Here is a 21,411-nt window from a genome sequence, read left to right on the forward strand (position 1 = left end):
CGTTCCAAATAGGAAAATATCATGGGTGCGCATCCGGCTCCATCAACTCTGCCTCCAATTCACTTTACACTGAAAAATTGTCACCCCTCTCTCTATAACTGCTGCAGTAAGCATTGTCATTTTCGTTTTAAAATGTTCTCATTCACCCGCTCTTCATGATCCTGGTGTTTTTATTTTGCTATTGCGTTTGTAAATCAATATATGAACATTAATAACAGACAAATGAGGTGCCTTTTTTCCCCCAAGGTTGCTTCCGTTAACATTAGCAACAAGTTTGTTTGACAGCATTGTTAAGTGCCTGCTCCCTGCTAAACCAGTGGTGCAGGTGGTAAAGGGCGTTACCTTCAACATCCTGGCTCCGGATTGGCTCTTTGGTTGCTATGATACTTGCGGTAAGAATTTCAAATATGGAACTCTGCTCCAAACTCACCCCTATAACTGCTAGCCTCGATGAGCTTCATTTGACAGGAGCCGACCACTATGGGTGACGTCACACTCACTTAGTCTACGTCTTTACATAGTCCATGATACAGACAGACAGAATGCTCATGGCAAAAACAAACTGGACATTGTGATGGTGGATAAACAACAGAGCAAAGCCGATGTGGTGGACATCGCAGTACGAAGTGATGGGAATATCAAAAGAAGAGCTGGAGAAGGCCTGGAAGGTGAAGGCATCAGTGGTGCCCGTGGTCATCGGAGCACTCAGGAAAGTAACTCTTAAACAAGAGGAGTGGCTACAGCAGATTCAGTCTAAAGTTACATAGCAGAGATGGGAACCTTGAAGTGAGAAATCAATGTGGTAAAAGAGAGTTTGCACCAACATTTGCCTCGTACACTAGTGGACATGGAGTATATAATTGACCAACCTGAATTAAAGCCTATTTGGCACCAGCACAAAGCCCCGACTGTTAGAGCAGCCAAAGTCACGTCTGCTGTAGTTTCAAGTCAGCACCGCTCAGCTACATCTGAAAGAAATATCCAGCGCACTGTCAAATTTGTAATTGAAACATTAAGCAGTTATATGTTAATCACATTCCAGAAAAGTGACAGAGAGATATTTATGTAATGAATCTATGTCAAACTATAATCTCCAGAGTTTTATTAAAGATATAGAGATTGGGCAGGTTTAATGCATAATGATAGGTTTTACTTCTCCAATAGCTCAAGGTGATTTAATATCAGTATCAAAGTCCAGAGAACTGAGGCTTATTCATGTCTGCTACTGCAAGAGCAAACAAAAAAACTACTGTTCGTCTTTAGTTCTAATGGAGGTGAATAACGCATTGTGCATGTTGAAACACACCTGTGCCTCTAATCTGCTAAAAAAAAAGTGTATTAATCTATATGTATTCCTGATGTAGTAATCTTAAAGCAAAGCATGTATTTGTCTCAATGAAATAATACAAATACAAGGCTTAAAAGATTTTGTCGGATAAGACCTGAGCCGTTCTTGCACAAAACAATTGTATCATATTAGTGTTACCAACTGGAAGATGTGCTGACAGTATAAGGACTTCATTAGATGCTCAGACAGGGATTAGAAAAGAACTTTGGCAACCTAGCTTTCACTGTATCATTGCTAACCGTTAAGTGTTGACAAGTGCTGAGACAAAACAATGGAATATCATATTCACTTTTCATTTGATTGCTTGGATTAGTTGGCAACAAATGTTTTTCGAAGTGCCAACATCGTTATAATATGGTTAAATCAACTTTAGCATGTCATTACTTGCCTGGGATTGACAGGTGAATTAGGCAATCAGGGACTCGCATGGTCTGTGCTTATCAAAACAAATAAAGCTGCTTACAAGGAAAAGGGAAAAGGGAAATAAAATCACAGGGGAATATCTTTAAAAACATCGCTGATTTCTGCGGAATCAATGAGCGAAGCACTAAACTCTGTCAGTTTGAGGTGAGAGTTTATTTTGTTCAAACTCATGAGCTTCTTTGACGTGCATTACTGAACAAAAACGTATTGCATGGTTTGTTTGATGCTGGCTTGACGCACAACAAAGGGAGTGTTGAGTGACCATACTGACATCCCTCTGTATGAAAAAAAAAGATAGACATAATTCAGGACCTGCCAGACAACCTCAGTGCCTGTTCCAGACAAAATTTGCAGCATGACACTTGGAACAATTACTGTGACATTTGTTTTAACTCATATTCAACAGTGTCAGCTTCCTGTTATATGCAACATTTTGAGATCTTTTCGCATTCAAAAGAGATATTTTGTTTTAAATTGTTAATCACTATAGCAACAGTCCTTCTGAAACCCATGGATAATGTGCAAAAAAAGCCCCGAGACCTGATCCAAAGCCGTGCTCTGCCATGCTCTTTGATCCACGCTGCTGCCCACAAAAGAGACTTCACTGAGGCTCAACACTTCACTTGGCCTTTAATGACAGCACACCACGTTTATGAGCTCATCCCAGCCCTCCTCCTCTTCCTCCTCCTCCTCTTCTCCTCCACACAGCAGAGAAAGGCATCGGCACTCGGGCCTTGTACTTGCGACACGGCTCTTGTGGTCATCTCATGCCCACTGACCACTTTCAACTGCTGCCAGACCCACGGGAAAGCATCAGCCCCACTGTACGCATGTGTGTGTGTGTGTGTGTGTGTGTGTGTGTGTGTGTGTGTGTGTGGGTGTGTGAAGCCAGGGGACGGCATCTCTCCCTTGTCCCTCGATTTTCCGCCCTGATTGGATTGAATGCGATGCTGCCGGCCTTTTCGGTGGCACAGCTGAATCTCTTCATCGGGTTCTTGCTTTGATGGAGGCGAAACGTGCACGCTGCGGTAGACGTGACATCATCTCTGGGAGCGGGCTTGTTTACATGTCAGAGGACGGTACAACACGGCACGCTCACTGGAAGGAGAGAGAAATGCCGTATTTATAATAGGGATGTATAGTGTTGACAGAATGTGATATAGCTTAAGTGGTAAAAACACAGACCATAATCCTCCCACAGTGCATGCAATCTTTTTCTTTTCTTTATTCCTTTTTTTGATAATGACAGCAGTGATTGCACCAAAGGCTTGTCTTGTTGAGTGTTATTGTGAACAAAAAGACAAGACAATAGGCCGCGTTCACGTGACAGCACAAAATTCTACAATTCTTATTAAAAATTGAGCTGGAGTACAGGTCAGGATATGGTAGAAGTTGCCTTTTAACTGTCAGATTGCAGTCTGTTTGTTTTTTTTGTTGGGTTTTTTTTTCGGTTTATATATTTGTAATTACTGGGCACAAAGTTCAATGTCTTCTCTATCAACAGAAATAAACAAAAAGGTTCTGCAGCCAAGTGGGACCTTTCTTTGTGGTTTGTATGTTTTTCCCCTGGGTTTTCCACCTGGTATTCCCCTTCTGTTTCCCAAAACATGCACAATATGCAAATTCTCCTGACCGAGCCTGATTCAAGTGATGGAACCCCAAGCACTGCACTGTTATGTCCAGTATGTCTGATGCAGAGGATAACGCGGTGTACCGTAACCCAACCATAACTTTACATTTAGCTAGTGCGTACTATTTTTCATTCAGTTCACATTTACAACCCTGTGGCAAAACAGTATAAAAGTTACTTCACTATATTTACAAAATATTAAAGAGGAAGTGGCATTTTTTTTCCTCGCCTGCAGCCACCTTGTCAAACGTCTGTACACATTCAGCGTCGTGATGGCAGCTCACTTAGTTGCATGGGTGTTTGTGCAGCATACAAACTACTTTCCTGATTTGTTTTCACTGTAACAGGGGATTGCTTTTAAATATGCCAGACTTCCACCCAATATCTCCTAAAATCCTTGTGAAAATTATGACTCAATCACAACTGAAGGTAATGACTGTTTACTGTGTGGTTTTAACGATCGCTCTTGGTGTGTGTGTGTGTTACGCCCAGATTTGTATCCTTAGCCCCAGGTCCTGCACTAATTTTTCTGAGCAAAGCGAGGATACAGTAATGAGGTAGTGCTAAGTCCCTGGCCTGAAAACAGAGAAAAGGAGGGATACAGTATAGTAAAGGTGCAGGGCCAGAGGGGAGGGTTACATGCATCCAGGCAGTTCTGGCAGCCACCACATACATCCTCCCACACAACAGGACTCATTGTTGTACATACAAACACATTGCTCTAGTTTCAAACAACTACACCGCTGCACAAGACATTCACACCCATTTACATCAGGCTACAGTGAAGGGCATTTACTCAAACCAGCAATGTATGATTTGTTTACCTCAATGTTTTGTCTAACCTTCCACAGTAAGGATTCTCGCAATATTGGTGAGTTTAACAAAAACACAAGAATCCATCTTGGCCCACTGGTGCGATACGGCCCGACAGGTGGTTGGCGCAGCAATCACAGATCATCACTGCGGTTTGTGTGGAAGTCAAAGGCAAAGTGCTCAAGCCAACCAAAACAAACATGGCAGGGCCGGCAGATGTACTTCAGCCTGTTTTAGCGTAATACAGACAACCGTATTTTGCTTGTGAAAACCGTGCAGAAGGTGAGTGTTTTGTGCATTTGTGGACATGAAAGACGTCTGTGCTTTTCTCGCAACTGGATGTAACAAAAGTTTGATTCTCTGCTGTAATGCTTTGACCAATCAGATTCAAATAATCGTCATGACATTCTGCGTTTTCAGAGTGAGCCAGGTTATGTTTGTCTGAACCCATTTTCATTACGGGTATAGTTATGTAATTGTACACTTATTTAGCTTTTTTTAGGAATACACCCTTCCCTTCGTCACAAAAACGTTGGTCCTCTTAGAAAAATGTATGAGTTTCACAGTTAGAGCTCTCGAACTGTGAAAATATCACAAGTTTTTTCCTGTTGGTTTTTACAGGGGTCATGTGACTTTCTGTGGCATTAAACTCACAGCTATACTGTTGTAGTCTCTCAGTTTCCTCTTCGTCTTGATGGTCCAGATTTTAAATTAAGTTACCTAGGTGACACTGATCCTTTTTATCATAGTTTTAACCCGCTTGGCCACACAAGAACCAACTACAGTCTCTTCAGTGTTCTCCATCTCCTCATATCTTTGGACCTTGTCGTCTTTACATACAATCTTGTAACTTCACTGTCAGCTTTTGATCAGAGTCTTCAATAGCCTTGATTTGCTTCTTGTTTATACCCTCTCTGTTCTTCTTCCTGTCCTTTCTAGTAACTATGAGACCCTCAGTTACAGCGTTGTTGTGTTTAGGCTCAGACGAGTTGATGTCGGGGTTCTCAACGTTGGCCACCAACGTTCTGGACAGAGGCTCTGAAGCGACTGGCTGAATTAACTCTGTTTCTGGTTGGTCCTGTTACGTCTTTACCAGGACCTCTCACTGGAGGATTGACTAGTTTATCATAAGAACAAAAATAGGATGGAACATACTGTAATGTGATCTGTAGGGGGCAGGAGCATGCACACAGCAGCTTGCCAGAAAGAAGTAGAAAACTAAACTGTGACAGTTTAACAATTTTTGTACAGATGGAACAAACTCACAAATGAAGGCAGATGGTACTTAGATTAAAAATTTTAACACAGGGACCTGTATTTTTTATAAGAAATGTGTGTTTTATCCACAAAGTACATGATTAATTTGTATATATGATCACCTACTTTGTGGATAAAACAGTAAAAATCTGAGAAAAGTCTGACATTTTGTTTTTTAGTGCCACAGGAAGTTGCTGAGTCCCATGATTCCTCTAGAAACCAATAGGAAAAATATCAGCAGTAAATCTGGGAACTAAAAAAAACACAGTCCTCAAAAATCAGCTACGCAAAACGGCCTATGAAATTCAATGAACCATAGTCATAGTTTAGCTGAAATCATTTAGTATTTCTATACCCAGAATATAAAAGCATCCTCAGAGGTCAGCATGTACATTTGTGCACTTTTGTTTCTTTGAAAAGCTTTGGCTTGGTTCCGGCAGCCTTAGAGCTTGTGTGTAAACATAGGTCTTTAATCAGTTATTCCGAGCTGTATTGTGACTGCCTCAAGGCTGGCCTGGTTGGCAAACAGTGCTCTGTAAAACCAACACAAGTGCACTGCAAAGAGCGCCGTGTAATGAAGCTGTTATTAGAGCATGCATACGGCAACAGCACGTTTGATACAAACTAAAGAAGCAATTAGCAGCAGACTATTCTCAGGGCACACAGGAGCAAGACATGAAAAACAGGAACCACTCAAGCAGGAGCTCAGAATGTGGTGTTTAGAGGGGCTATTTCATCTGAATTCACTACTCTAATGCAATATTCAAGTGTACTACTGCCAAATTTGAAAGCTTCTGGATCAAAGGAGGACTGAGAGACAGTTAAAGACAGTAAATAGAACATTTTAGGAATTACTTTTCCTACTACTACTTATACACGAGTAATCAAATGAGTTGGTACTGTCATTATCCCCTTTGACCCAAGACATGCGTGGCTGGGTAATCCTTCAGTTTGGTACATCTGACCATGAACTTCAATTGTATTTACGTTTGTGAACAAAATCACAACAGCACAAAATAGCATAGATTTGTCCAGCAGAAATTTAGAAAATGTAACCAATAAAAATGATTGGTCAATAAAATATTAATCAACATTTGGAACAAGCAAACAGATAACTGTCCAAACCTATTCCCTGTCCTTAGACCCTCCTTTTTGGCAAGGAAAAACTTCTGTGGACGGACAAACTGTAAATGTGTTCAGGACTGAACCAGGACTGAACAAAAACTGAACCAGGACTGAACCAGAACTGAACAAGGACTAAACTAAGACTAAACCAGGACTGAACCAGGACTGAACAAAAACTGAACCAGCACTGAACCAGAACTGAACCAGGACTAAACTAAGACTAAACCAGGACTGGACCAGGACTGGACCAGGACTGGACCAGGACTGGACCAGGACTGAACCAGGACTAAACTAAGCCTAACCAGGACTGGACCAGGACTGGACCAGGACTGGACCAGGACTGGACCAGGACTGAACCGACCTGAACAAGGACTAAACTAAGACTACACCAGGACTGAACCAGGACTGAACCAGGACTGAACCAGGACTGAACCAGGACTAAACCAGGACTAAACCAGGACTGAACCAGCGCAAAACCAGGACTAAACCAGGACTGAACCAGGACTGAACCAGGACTAAACCAGGACTAAACCAGGACTAAACCAGGACTAAACCAGGACTGAACCAGGACTGAACCAGACGTAAACCAGGACTAAATCTGGACTGAACCAGAGCTGAACCAGGACTGAACCAAGATTATACCAGGACTAAACCAGGACTGAACTAGGACTGAACTAGGACTGAACCAGGACAGACGGGTGGTAGATGTGCCTAGGACTGAACCAGGACTTAATCCAGGACTAAACCGGGACTGAACCAGGATGCCCAGGCTGCAGATGTGTCCAGGACTGCGACACACATCCATTTGCAGATTCATATTTACTCATACACTGAAAGACGGGTCAAAGGCAGAGGACAAAGAACTTTATATCTCCTCATATTACATAGTGTTGTGCCGTGGAGCAACACACTTCCCTCACCTTGCCTGGGTGAATGCGAATCAGCAGCTGTTTACTGAGGATTTGAGGGGCAGTAGGGTCTAATCAAGCCGCGTATTTGAAAACATAACAATTGGATCTGATGATAGTATCGGAAGAGGACCCAGCTGCGATGGTTTACAGACCCCAGTGATGTGGCCTTTGCACAGATGAGATGGAACAACGTTAAGCGATATGAATGTTCTCTCAGCTGGAGATGGATAATGAGTCATAAGTGGTGATTTCATTGTATCCAGCCATGGTGCTTTCGGCAAGGTGACTAAAGGTACAAAACTGTCTGGGAATTGGAGGTCTGGATTTATGATTTATCCTAGCAAAATGTTACTTGTATTAAGCAAGCAAGTTCAACACAATATTATTTTGGAATGACTGAGATGAGGAAAACTGTATAGGATGGTTTAAAGGTGCACTATAATTACAGGGCATTGATTAAATAGAGTTCACCATGCAATTCTAACTCAAAGCCCTTCAAAATATCATCAGCTCATCAGTGTAATAGAAAAAAAAACACATAGATGACACTGGTACATACTTACTGATCAATGTCGGCTTTTTGAGGTGTATAAAACGGAGTACTTAGTCATGTACTCGGTCTCTTTTCTTTTGAAGGGTCCGTCACCATATTATTGCTTTGTCGGGAGTGTTACAGTACTCTAACTCTAACCCTAACCTTAATCCCTGACTTAACCTTATTAATTTTCATGGAAATAAGCAGGTGATGCTAACAGGCCTAATTACTGGTCAGATCTGCAGAGAGGCGATGCCACTTATAGTAAGAATGCGTGTTTTCCAGTTAATTTAGTTTGCCATGAAAACGTCGGTAACTGATTAAATGCCAGATAAGTTCGTCTGTGGGATATTCCAAGTAAACAATAACATCGCCATGGAAACACGCTGATCAGAAAAGTTACATACAGCACTTTAATAAGGGAGCACTTGTGTATTCTTAAAAAGTAAATCGCCTCTTAAAATATGCTCTCAAACGTTTCCTAAATACTTTCTGAATGTCAATCGAGTTTGTATTAAATGGACAATATCTACCCAGTTATTATGCTTGATAACTTGATAACTGTAATTATCATTAACTATTTAAAAGTTTGGTTCATTTCCAATCTCATCATCATTTGAAATAGAAATGACACAATGCTGCTTTAAGTACACTGTTTTCCAAATGATATCTCAAAAAATATCATTCAAAATACCAAATAACTATGGTTTGTCAAGTTCAAACTGATTCTATTTCTTGCTATGCACTGCCATCTTGTGGATCCCCCAAGTACTAGAATAACAACCAGATATTATAAAAAATTATTATTATTTATCAGTGCTTGGTCTCCATATCTTACATGTTTACATACAAATACATTTTTTCCACAACATGAAATAAATAATAAAAATATTGTGTACACAGGATAATATGTGGTGATAGTGAACCAGGGTGAAGGGAACTACTGGCGGCCACTGGTCAGGCTTCAACATGACAGCAGCAGATGTGACAGTGTCTGCAGCTGTGTGGGTCTCCCAGCGGGTGTCACTCGCTCGATGGGTGACACAGTGGACAGATTGGTCTAAGGACAGTGATGAAGGCTAAGGGTGAGGCTGACACATTGACGGACAGAGATGGACTTGTACCACCCATAAGATAGGACAAGGGAACAGCATGGAAAGGAATGGGATTTAAAATTGAAGTATGTTTTGCTGCAAAAAAATAAAATAAAATAAAAAAATAAAATAAAAAATGATTAAAAAAAAATAAAAACAAAAAGATAAAAAGATAAAAAATAATAAAAAATAATAAATTATAAATAAAATAATAATAATAAAATAGACAAATTATTTAAATTGGGTTTAGATTTAGATTTGGTTAAATTTTTTCTTTCATTATTTCAAACTAAATAATTGATTGGAGTAAAACTTGAATCAGAAAGAAAACAGTAAGGCATATTTCATTAGCTGTTTTATTTAATTTCTTCAATTATAAAAATGCTTTGAAACCAGTCTTAGAAAATAGGACTGTGTGATATATTTTTTTTTTTTTTTTTTTATTTTTTTTTTTTTATTTACAAAGTATTGCAATGTTGATCCAATACCAGTGAGCTTTGTTTTGAAATAGGTTGAAGGAATTTTACTTTGTCATCATTATATATGTGTAGCTAAACAACATAATAAACAATGACAAAAACCTTATTAAAACCAGAATTTTTGGAGAAAGTTTCAATATTTTTGCATAAGAATCAATTCTTTTTGATACCTAAGTGAGTATCAATATATCAGCATTTGGTTTTGACCTGCCCGTCAGCTTCATTTTAAGCTTCATTTTAAATTGCATTTTCAATTTGCCTTATTACTCCCAACCGACTCACTTCAGAAATATTAGTTGAATTGAAAACTATAATTAAATTCTAGAGATAAGAATGTAAACTGCAGCCTGCATTGCGCTCATGCTGTGCCTCTAAAATACTTGTCAGTGTTGAAGTGTGAAGGTCAAGGGTCATGTGTTACCTCGAGGGAATGCAGGGTTCAGCTCTGTGACCTGTTGGCTTCAGAAACAGCTGCTCTCTTCAGTGCATCCAGTGGTCACGGGGGGAAAACAGAAAGAGAAATTACCTGCCTTAAATATTTCTTATTTAGTAGGACAGAAAGACACCATTAAAATATTTGTACCATCTATTTCACAAAAAAGTAAAGTTGTTTTGAATATACTGTGCCTTTATGGGTCAGTGGGGTTTTCGGAGGTGGAGTCTGAAGGAGGTGTAGAGCCATGAACTTTCACAACCAAAAAGCGAAATGAAATCAAAAGAATCTGCTGTGAACTTCATCAAGTTGGTGCTTCTCTTTGCGAAATTGCATTATTATTATTTTTTAAGTGTCTTTGAATGTATAGTTGAAATGTTTTACTTACAGTATGTTCTTGTATAATCGTGGTAATATACTTAAGTAGGCTGCTGGTGTTTGCTTAGTTCTACTTTCATGTAGTTTAGTAAAAAAAATTTATAACCAAGTCCACATATTTTGAGTGCTTTGAGCTACAAGTAACTTTTCAGCCAAAAAACATATCATTTTGGTTATTTATTGCATGAACCTTACCATGAGTGGACTTGCATTTCCTCAAACCTGACTCCTCTTGTTTGTTTGGCTATAAACACATAAAACGCAGCTATCTCTAAGGAGAATGTTTGGAAGTATAGTTTTAAGTTTCTATTTCCATTAAATCATGCAGGTGACTTGTTAGCGCCTCCAAAAAGTTACATACTGTACCTTTAATAATCTCACTGAAGTGTTATTCTTTATTGCTATGCAGGAATAAACTTGAGTTAACACAATACAACACAATGACAGTCTTGGAATTCTCATATTCGGTTAATATTCTGTTAGTCCGTCATATACAAGTTAAGTTAAGTTGCTTCTTTTCATTAAAACTAGTGCAATGTTAATTAAAGCCCGTGTCTGCTCTACTCTACCCAACTCCCCTTTTTCCATCCTCTTAAAGCCTTCTCTAATGCCTGCTCCGCCCTCACTTTCCCCACTTACTTCTCATAGTTTCCCTTCTTTCTAGACTCAACTCCGCTCTTCTTCAGCCCCTCATTTCGTGCTACTACTCTCTTCTCTCACTCTCCATCATCCCTTTGTCTTCTGCCTCTTCCCATTACAAATCCTGATCCTGTACTTCGTCTCTCCTTTGGGTGCATTTCATATCTTTCGTCGCCTGTCCTCCCCATTTAATCCTTTCTGTCAATGTGTAGAAAAGATTAACTCTCGCTGGGGTCCGACCGCAGAGTACAGGGGAAAGCAGGAGACGTTCTCATATAGATTTAACCTGTACATGTGTCTGCGGTTTTACAAGGCTCAAACTATGCAGGGGCGGTGAGTGGGAATGAGGCGACGGGTCTGGTCACATGTAATCCTGATGTCTTGGATATTAATATGATATTGCAGCTGATGTCATTAACATTCCCGGGGGGGTCTGAAGCTTTGTTACTCAGGTTAGACTTTAATCCGAGTTTTAACTGAACACAATCCAACCAGAAGTTACAACTGAATCAACAACTGGCTGACTATCATTTGTGCTGTTAAACTCACACATAAAATTAGCAAATAGTTTTCTCAGTTAATCACTCATATTCATCACAAGCTCTTGAAAATGTGTTTAAAAAAAGTTTTGTATTTGTTCTTGGGTTTTCAGACTATCCTAAAACTTTTTTTTTTTGCAGTGTTGTGATGTGAGCATTGTTTCACCATGGTAACTGCTGAAGATTCCGCCATAGACATGCATATATATACATGCAGAACCTCCACAGCGTGATGTGACTGCAAAGTATCAATGTTTAGGCTATTCACAACCTCACAGCAACAATTAAGTATATTATTTATTTATAACGTAATATTGGAGGTGTCTGATCTTTGTTTATTTTAGTGAAAATAAGCTCTAGGTATAACTGAGATGGATTGGATGTTCGATACTCTCTGCAGGTAACTTGTCAACATGACGCTAATGTAGATGCAGTAGTAGTTGTGGTAGTAGCTTTTGTAGTGCACCAAACTAGCCAGACCTGGTCAATGACACGACTAAACAAACCTAAACCTAGTCTAAAACCTAATGTGAACCATAAAGTACTTCTAAACAAGGTCTAAATGGACAAATGACAACAAAAACATAATAAATCTGTCTCCATTATGCAAGAACTGCCAATATTATAGAAACAGGCCTCCAAAGCCTCAAGAAAGTTGATTTTTCATATATGTCTCCTTTAGAGCTGGCCACAAGGGATTCAATCTGCCAGTCTGAAGTGAAATGACAGAAAAGCCCTCTTGATTGCAGCATAAGAGCTGTTCAGTCGTTGAAAGATGCAGACGCAAAATGTTAAATTTGCACTTGTTTTTGCACAACCAAACAACATTTGCTGATGTGCATGAAATAAAATAGAAATGGCATAAATGACACTTTCTTCTCAACATTCCTATTGCTCTTGCCACATTTTCCTATTGATAACATTGTGCTTTCCTATGAAGTATCCAGAAGGTAAAAACGCATATGATGAACCTGATCATTTTTAGTGACCTCCAATATATATTAAATATTACTGGTCTATAAAATGTTGTGATGTCATCTGAAACCCAGCAGTATGTTCTAATAAGCATAAACAAGGACATGGCTGGTCCACATGTCCTCTATATGTCATTACACATATATCCTTTGTTAAACCAGACAACAGTACAGACAGTAAAACTAACCATGATGCAATAGGCCAATGTAATGAAGTCTTACCTCAACAGAGTGTACTTTTATAATGACATGTGACCAGTCTCCCAGTTAAGGTCAGCGCTTGCGTATGTGCCACCCGTAATATGCGCCCCTGATCGATGGATGTCACCTTGGCCCTGACAGATGCAAAGTTATGGAGCTGGGCTGGATCCTGGGTGTCATCATACATCACAAATTGTTTTAGGGAACTGTGGTGACGGTGAGAGAGTGTCATTGGTAACTTACATGGAGGAAAAAACTGAGAAGAACATAAATTGAGTGAACACATTTTACAACTTACACATACTATTAGGAAGTCCAAGGGAGATTAGACTACTGTATACCCAAAATTTGTACTCAAGTAAGAGGAACTTTACTTTAAATTATGGTAATGTTACTCAAGTAGATGTACAAAGTAGTCTCCCCAATTAAGAAATTTGGGGAAACTATTATTTCAGTACCCTGTATCATAATAAGGATTTAATTTAATCACACAAATAAAACATTAATGTAAAGATGGTGGAATTTTCTTAAAGAATAGCCACAAATATTACAAAAACACATTGTATCTAAACTGCAACTGTTTAAATCTTTTCAACATAAAACTTCACAACACTTAAGTATGAGTATTGTTACGTCAAACTAAGTCAAATAAAGGTAAAACTATGGCATCATAAAACTTTAGTAGCCTAAATGTAAATGAGTAAATGTAATTGAATACTACCCCCCTTAAACTGCAGGCAATCAGTAATTTGAGGACCACAGGGAAAACATGCAATTCTCTCCAAACTCTTTTTTAAATTTTTTTTTATTTTTAAATTTATTTTTTTTAATTCAATTTTATGTTTTGTAATTTTATTTTTTATTTATTTTATTTTATTTATTCTATTTTATGTTATTTTATGTTATTTCATTTCATTTTATTTTATTTTATAACAGGATTTACAGCTGTAGCTACAAAAATAGCTAGTGATGCTGGTTGTGTGAGGAAGGACATTGGCTTTAAAACAAAAAAAGATCACCATGAGACTAACAAAAAAGATCATTCAGTTGATGGCATGTTACAACATTTACCTGCATACAGACAATATCTACAATTTTAAGTCTCACCTTGTTGTGGTTCTTCTCAATAAAATCTGCAGTGTTGCTCTTGGCCAGCAGAGGGCGTAGATGAGACGAGGACATTTCAGAAGTCCCTACAGTCCCACAATGAATCATGACAGAGTGAATGTGTCAGCTGTCATTACGCCTCCTAAATGTTATCTTTACGTTGACAGCCCTCTCTGGAGTCTGCACACGCGCCCGGACCTGCAAATATGAGGCAAATATGCCCATTATTATACGTGTATTATTGTAGATATGGGAAAATAGACGACATTCATATCACATTATCAGTTCATTTATGTCAGTGCACTATCTGGATCTTATCTGTCCTGTCACTGTGATTTGAATAGGCTAAGCACAGGTCTTTACTAGCTATGGATACATGCAACAATTTGTATGTTGCAGCTATATGGCATTTTATATATTTAATTAGCATTGGTTTTGAGATGAGACTAGTGCTACTTGTGATAATCCAGTAATCCATATATTTGGATTTTCAAAGATTTAAAAAAGGGGAATGCTGTGTTGCATGTAGTCAAAGCATGGTAAAACTACTCATTAAAGCTACAGTATGTTACTTCTGCCTAAGAAATTGACTAAAATAAAACCCTTTTTTCATTGTGGATGAATTATTGCACTGAAAAACATAGAAAAACATCCTTATTATGAGCAGACTTGCATCTCCATAAACCACTCTTCTTTGGCCTTGGTTCATGTAAATGTTGTTCCTTTGGCTCTAACATTCCACAGTATAGCATACAAATCTATCTAGGTGGATAATGTTCTGAACTATGGTTTTAACTTTCTGTTTCCACAGAATCAGGCAGTTGACTTTCCACTTTCAGAAAGCTACATCCTGTTATTTTAAGTAATACACATTAATTAAAACCAAATCAAATTCTGCCATATTCAAACATTAATTGCACATTTATAGCTTCATTTTTTGAACTGTACTGCTATCTAGTGGACTAACAGTATATTGCATGTTTCTTTGAAATGCAGAGTTGGATGATTCCTATAGTTTATTGTTTATTGTTTATTTAGATCCTCATTTGCATTTAGAGTCAGCTACTTTTTCTGAAGTCAGAATTCATAATTATAATGCCAGGTCAACTCATTCCAGACCCTGCTGCATCTGTAGGTGTTAAAAGTAGTGGTCCAAGAAATTATACAAGTTCACTACACTCAAGTAAGAGTACCCGTTGGGGCATCCGATTTATCATTTCAAATTAGTGTAATTGGAAGGACAAAACAATACATAATGCGCAAACTGTGCATATATAACACAAAAATTTGAAAAGCTACATATTACCTGAAGGAGTGGAGCATGAAACACAAATGTTCAAATCATTTAATATTGTCAACACAAAGCTTTTTTCACTTGTAGACTTCCTCACAGTGGGAAGAGTAACCAAACCATTTACTCATGCAAGAATACTGTTACTACTAACATTACTTATTACACAAGTAGAAGTAAAAGTATGCTCCTAGAAAAGACTAGTATTCTGAAAAGTACAATTTCTTTGGGTAATGTCCGAAAGAACAAGATCGCGGATGCATGTAGTTGAAAATGACTTGCCTCTGCAGGGTGGCTGGACACTCCCTTAGAGATGTGAAGAGCTCAGTCACACAGGAGGAACTCAGAGTAGAGCTGCTGCTCCTCCATGTCAAGAGGAGCCAGCTGAGGGGGTGCAGGGATCTCCTAGTTGCCTCCTGGACGCCTCCTTGGGTTCACTGGGAAGAGGCCCTGAGATAGACCCAGGACAAGCTGGAGGGACTGTGTCTCTCGGCTGGCCTGGGAATGCTCCTACCAGAGGAAATGGAGGAAGTGTCTGGGGTAAGGGAAGGCTGGGACTCCCTGCTAGGACTGCTGCCCCCACGACCCATACCGAAATGGATGGAAGTTGCTCAAATAAATGTAACTGAATAAATGCAACTGTGTACTACTCACTTCTGCTTCCAATAAATCAAACAGTAAAAATAAAAAATCTTATGTCAATATAAAACAACAAACACTTTTCAAGCACATTTTAAAATTTATTTCTAGACAGACTGACAGCCCGATTAGTCCAGCTCCTTGTCCTTACAGAATAACTCCCCTTTCCCATTATTTGTTATCTCTTCTGAGACAGCCCCATTCCACTGTCACAATTTTGACAGCTCAGCACAGTCCAGCTAATTACCCGTCACATCAAACACGCTATCACTTGAGTATACTTCATAATGAACAAAGCAAATATTTTCAATATGACGAGACTTATTTAGCATGACAGGCTCCAACCCCTTGCAAGCTGTGTGCTAGCTGATCATTTAAAAGTGCACTATGCAACATTTCTGTCTCCATTCTACCTTGCATTTATTCAGTTACAGGTGTTTGTAGTACTAAATGAATACCTTAAAAAAATGCATTCTTACAGAGAGCAGGCTCATGTCTCCACTGAGCTGGCCTGTAATATGGTCTGACGGCACCACCTGGTTATTTCCAACGAGAGACCTATGATTTAATGTCATACTGTTGAACATTGCAGGTAAAGCAATACTTCTTTAAAGAGATAAACAGAAAGGTTTCATAGTGTAGCTTCACATATACTGAGTTCACAATAGAGCTCATTTCTCGTGTCCCCTCACTCACCCAACTCTCTGCAGCTAACTCGCTTGACACTGCAAACAGCGCACATTACAGGTATTGATCTGCATTCATAAGTGTTTCCACCTGCATCAAGCCAACATTATCTGTTTTTATGTCAAGGTTATCAAGTACGCTAGATGTTTTTTTTCTATGTGTGAGCAAATCTGCAACCATAACACATTTGCCATCATTTGTATGCATAACTTTATTATTTTAGTTAAAAATATTCCTTGACACACACAATAGTCAAGATGCAATCAGTGATGAATGAACGGTTTATATTCTGACATGTACATTCACACATTCACACTGTAACTGTAACATCTTTTTTCTCTTCTTTTCTCTCTTTCACCTCTTTTCAGTCGTCATAAGCAGTAGCCAAGTCACTATCATGCACAGCCGCAAATCTAGCCTCGCACGGCATTATTTTTAAAGCTGCGCTATGTAACCTTTCCTGGTGGAAGGGTTAGTTAGCCACTTGTTTGCACGGAATGTCACACAGTATGGCTTTAAAATTATGCATCTCCTTGGAGACACATGAGGCCGCTTCAGCATCAGACCAAGCAACGGGTCAAATACGTGGAGAAGTGACAATGCAAGTTTTTAAGTATTTTTGACTAATAAACAGTCATAATTAAATAAATGCTAGAAAGAAATGGTTAATGCTATACAGTGGAACATTCCAGGCAAAGCATTCAAATCTCCACGGATACAAAAAGTTGCATAGCGCACTTTTTAATACATACATTTAAACTGGACATGTGTACGTGTTATCAGCTATTTTCAAACATTACCTATAAATCCGCTGTTCAAACACGATACTTAGCACGTACAAGAATGACTCATGCTATGAATATTAAACCTTTCTATTTCAGGCAATGTACGCTCACTTGAGGTCCTCTGAGCCACAGAGCTGATTGCTAGTACTGCTCATACAGTGTTAGACATTGAACCTGGCAACCGCAGCGCTGAATAATGAGTCTGCATTTTTAGCTAAAATAAACAAGCTAAACACTGACCTGTACTAATTGAGGGTGACTAAAAATGCTTTTGAAATTAAGAGCATTATTAGTAGTAGGCGCCTAGTTCAGTCAAACTGCATCAATTTGTATTTAAATATTACACATGGGATGGCAGAAACGTTGCTGTAGGTACATGTTGTTATTGCTGTGCTACAATTTAAAGTAACCATGTATTTGCAACAGTAGTCTTTAATTAAAGAGGGGTATTACACTTCTGTAGGGTATTAACTGCTAACACATAAAATATTTAGGTCACCATGTTAACTTTTATTGTTTTGAAAATGAAAACGCAGAAGATATTTTATATGTCACCAAGTCACTCTCCCTTTTGTATCATGTTTTTGTATTTTTATGGAGAATTGTCATGTGGGAGAATGGATGATGTAAAATTATAGGCTGAGCATTGGACAAAATCTTACAGCTAACCCTAAGTAGGGTTAGAATAGTGTCCAGGAGTGATCGCTAAAATGCTCAAACGTGCATGGATGACATCTAAAACCTCTTCAGGCATGTTTTGTTAGGCTCAAAAAAATGTATTTTGCATAACCCCTCTTTAAACTTAAAAGTCAAGTAAATCAGACCCTATTTAAACAACAAAGGCGACTTACAAATGTAACAACAAAAACAACACATGGCTAGTACTTTTTGTTGAAATAGTAGGGAAATAAAATCAAACTTGGAGGAAGCAGAGGTTGGAGGTTATCTTCTAAATATATGTATCCTCACTGGGCTGTCTGATGACTCCACCGCTGCAGCAGGCTGAGATTAGGGGTCAGTGCGCAGTAAATCTAGCTAATAGTGCATGGGTCGTCCTTGCAGGGCTTCACATCGCCTTGCAGTAACTGGATCATGACGGCCTTGGTCAGGTAGCTGGAGGTGCCTCTCTGTCCCACTGCGGGCATGTTATAAAAGGCCTCCATGCTGTCCTGAATCACGTAGAGAACAAGATGGAAATGGTATGACAGTGAAATAAAACGGTCAAACAATAAGCCTGTACCTGTTTTTCAATGCCTTCGAAGCGACTGCGGTCCTTCTGGAAGTCGTTAAATGCTTCTTTCACCAGACCGTCCAGATCAACTTTTTCAGTGAATTCGAGCTCAGGGTTTCTCTCCAGTATCACTGAAACCACCATCAGAAGCTGTAGAGAAAATGCATTAGTAAAACTAGAATAGAGAGCATAAATGTACACTTTCATTTTTATTTATAAGTACCTCAACTATTATCTGTCTGTACTCAGGCAAGACAATGTTCTTTAGAGTGTCTTCCACCAGCAAAGAGAAGTTCATCTCGTACATGGTCATGTCCGACAGGGTGGGTTGCTAAAGACCAAGAGGAGACATATGTAATTTTTAGGTTTATTGATACACTTTTTTTTCTAGACATTTTATGTAAAATTGGCTTTTATGAGGCATTTCATGTGACACTTTTCTGCTATTTCAATAATAAAAGCATGTTGTTGAAAATCAGCTTGTTACAGTGAAATGCCACGATGAAGAGGCAGAATTCTCAGTTCTGCAGTTTTGAATAGGTAGTCAAGAACCAGTTTCTATTACTTAGCTGTGCTTTACAATGAAGAATGATTTACATATGTTGTAGTTGTAACTGATATTTTTCTTAAAAACTAAATTCTTAAAACATGAAAAACAGAAATAGTTAAATTTAAACGGTTTTCAGTAGTCCAAAGTTATTCCTCACTTACCTTATGCTTTTTGGGCATATGTGTTTCTAAATGCTTTTCACAACTTTCAGAGGCCACATCAAAGTAATGCAACCAATGACTAGCATGCTAAGCACAATCTCAGAATAGCAAACTTATTTTGACCTCAAGAGCTGCTTATACAATATATCTCTCTCTTGCTCAAATACATGGAAAAAATTGGGTACATGCTCTTACATAACAAAAACAAAGCGTAATAAACCTTTTTAAAATAAAGTGTGTGAAGCTTTAGTGTGACAATGTAGTGAGACATAAAATGTACCTGGGGGAGGTGGGTCCCAGCCACCACGATCCCGTTGGTAGTCCTCTCCAGGATCTGCCACACGCGGTCATAAAAGCCCAGGGGCACTCTGTTCAAAGAGCCATCTATCTGGCGCCTGTTCAGCCACGGCCTGGGACAGAGCACATTCACTGTTCAAAAGGCTCACACACAGGGGACATTATGTGGATAGCTGCTGGACAGGAAATTACCCATAAGTCACGGTGTCAGAGATTAGATTAGATAAGATTTATCATTATTAAACACTGGGGGAAATTGGGTTAAATACAAATAAACCATAAAATATTGTCAATGATTCACTTATATCAGCTCTAAACACTACTATTTTAAGTCTATATAGAATCTCATAATCTATCACAATCTCCTGTTGAATAAACAAATAATGTAAAAAAATGTACAAATGCAAATGCTTTGATATCACTCTTGTGTTTCTGAGTGATTATTATTTGCCAAATGCCCCTGGATGTTTCATATTTTGTAAAATTCTTAATTTTCCACTGAAATTGCATTATGTTCATTATGCCATTACTTGGTTTTATAAACAGTATTTTCATTATAGGTGTGCAAAATGCCAGAGGGGTTACTATGGTAATGTAATAATCATTAGGAGCATGTGTGTATCAGCGTACCTGCCCCTGTGCTGTGGCTGCAGCACGTCCAGCAACAGCTGCTTGATGTCACTGGGGGACAGTTGGTAGATGTCTTGTGGAGGCATGTCTCCTGCTCGAATCTTCAGCTCGTGTTTCATGGCCTGGACTATCCACCTGGGAGAGAATCAAAAATACCATCTACAACTTCTCAAATCCACAAAGTACAAGCAAGACTAGATTTGTATCCATAGATAAGGCAGAAAATCATAGTGTATCAAGTTCAATGCATGGACATACATTACATTTCCATTATGTTAACCTGTGATAAACACAACAATAAAACTGATACCACGTTATGCCACAATACACAAAATACAATATAATCCAAAAAACAAAATAGATTTGACACATCACGTCGCCCTGTTACACACACCTAGAAATCTGTATGACCTCCACACAGTATTTAGTATTTAGCATTAGTTTCCTGTTCCTTACCCGACCCTGATCTTGAGCATGCCGCTGAATAGCTCAGGGTTGTTAGAAATGATCCATCCGATGTGTATGACTAGTTCTTGCTGAAGAACGGCCTCTCTTTGGCCGCCGTGAGGGGAGCATTTGCTGTAGATGATGCCCTGGATCACTCCTGGTGACAATGGGTTAGAAATCACCTCCTCTTCATGGCCAAATAAGCCCAGGGTCACCTAGTAATGACACAGAGACAGGCATGCGCACATGCACAGGAAACAGAGGAGAGTGTTGTCAGTATATGTGAAGGAGAATGTACATCAGCACTTTACATGAGGTAAAACTATGCTTCATTGTTTTTAAATTGGCCTCCTTTCCCAACTTAACATAAAAGTGAGTGGGCAAAATTGCAGATCAGAAGATTACTCTTAGTATTTGGTTTCTTCTGAAAGCCATCTGTTGAAAATTACACCTCTGCAATCTTCCTGATGAGAGGACCTCACTTTTATGCCTCGCACTGATGAAATCCAGCACTTTGAAGACGTTAATCAATATTCCATCTTCACATCGAAACTGATTTGAACTCGCAAAAAGCCTGAGGCTGGAAACGGCTTGGAACGGCTATCTTTAAATGCAGAAAGGAACACAATGTTGAATTTCAATTCCAAGGAGAAAAATAATCATTGGATGGAGTCCAAATAGAGCTAAATAGGTGCTGCTTCTTTTCTTCTACCTGAACTGTTATTGTAAGCAGAGAAGCACGACTCAAATTTTAAATCAGCTTTTGCAATCATGTCGAGGAGCATTCCCTCCACTAGGCAATCTATA

General features: G+C 38.9%; 1 protein-coding gene across 3 annotated transcripts in view; it reads right to left on the reverse strand.

Moving 5' to 3' along the window:
• Nucleotides 1-16,696: 16,696 nt before the first annotated feature.
• Nucleotides 16,697-21,411, reverse strand: part of phkb (phosphorylase kinase, beta) — a 101,068-nt gene continuing 96,353 nt past the window's right edge. For all 3 annotated transcript variants that reach the window (XM_033983740.2, XM_033983732.2, XM_033983748.2), the window contains 6 exons: nt 20,614-20,819; nt 20,158-20,292; nt 19,511-19,640; nt 18,743-18,850; nt 18,529-18,669; nt 16,697-18,457 (listed from right to left, as the gene is read on the reverse strand). In XM_033983740.2, coding sequence (XP_033839631.1) covers nt 18,320-18,457; nt 18,529-18,669; nt 18,743-18,850; nt 19,511-19,640; nt 20,158-20,292; nt 20,614-20,819 — 858 coding nt within the window. In that variant the 3' untranslated portion in view covers nt 16,697-18,319. The remainder of the gene's footprint in view (nt 18,458-18,528; nt 18,670-18,742; nt 18,851-19,510; nt 19,641-20,157; nt 20,293-20,613; nt 20,820-21,411) is intronic.

This window comes from Periophthalmus magnuspinnatus, chromosome 3 (assembly GCF_009829125.3).
Source record: "Periophthalmus magnuspinnatus isolate fPerMag1 chromosome 3, fPerMag1.2.pri, whole genome shotgun sequence".
NCBI lineage: Eukaryota > Metazoa > Chordata > Actinopteri > Gobiiformes > Gobiidae > Periophthalmus > Periophthalmus magnuspinnatus.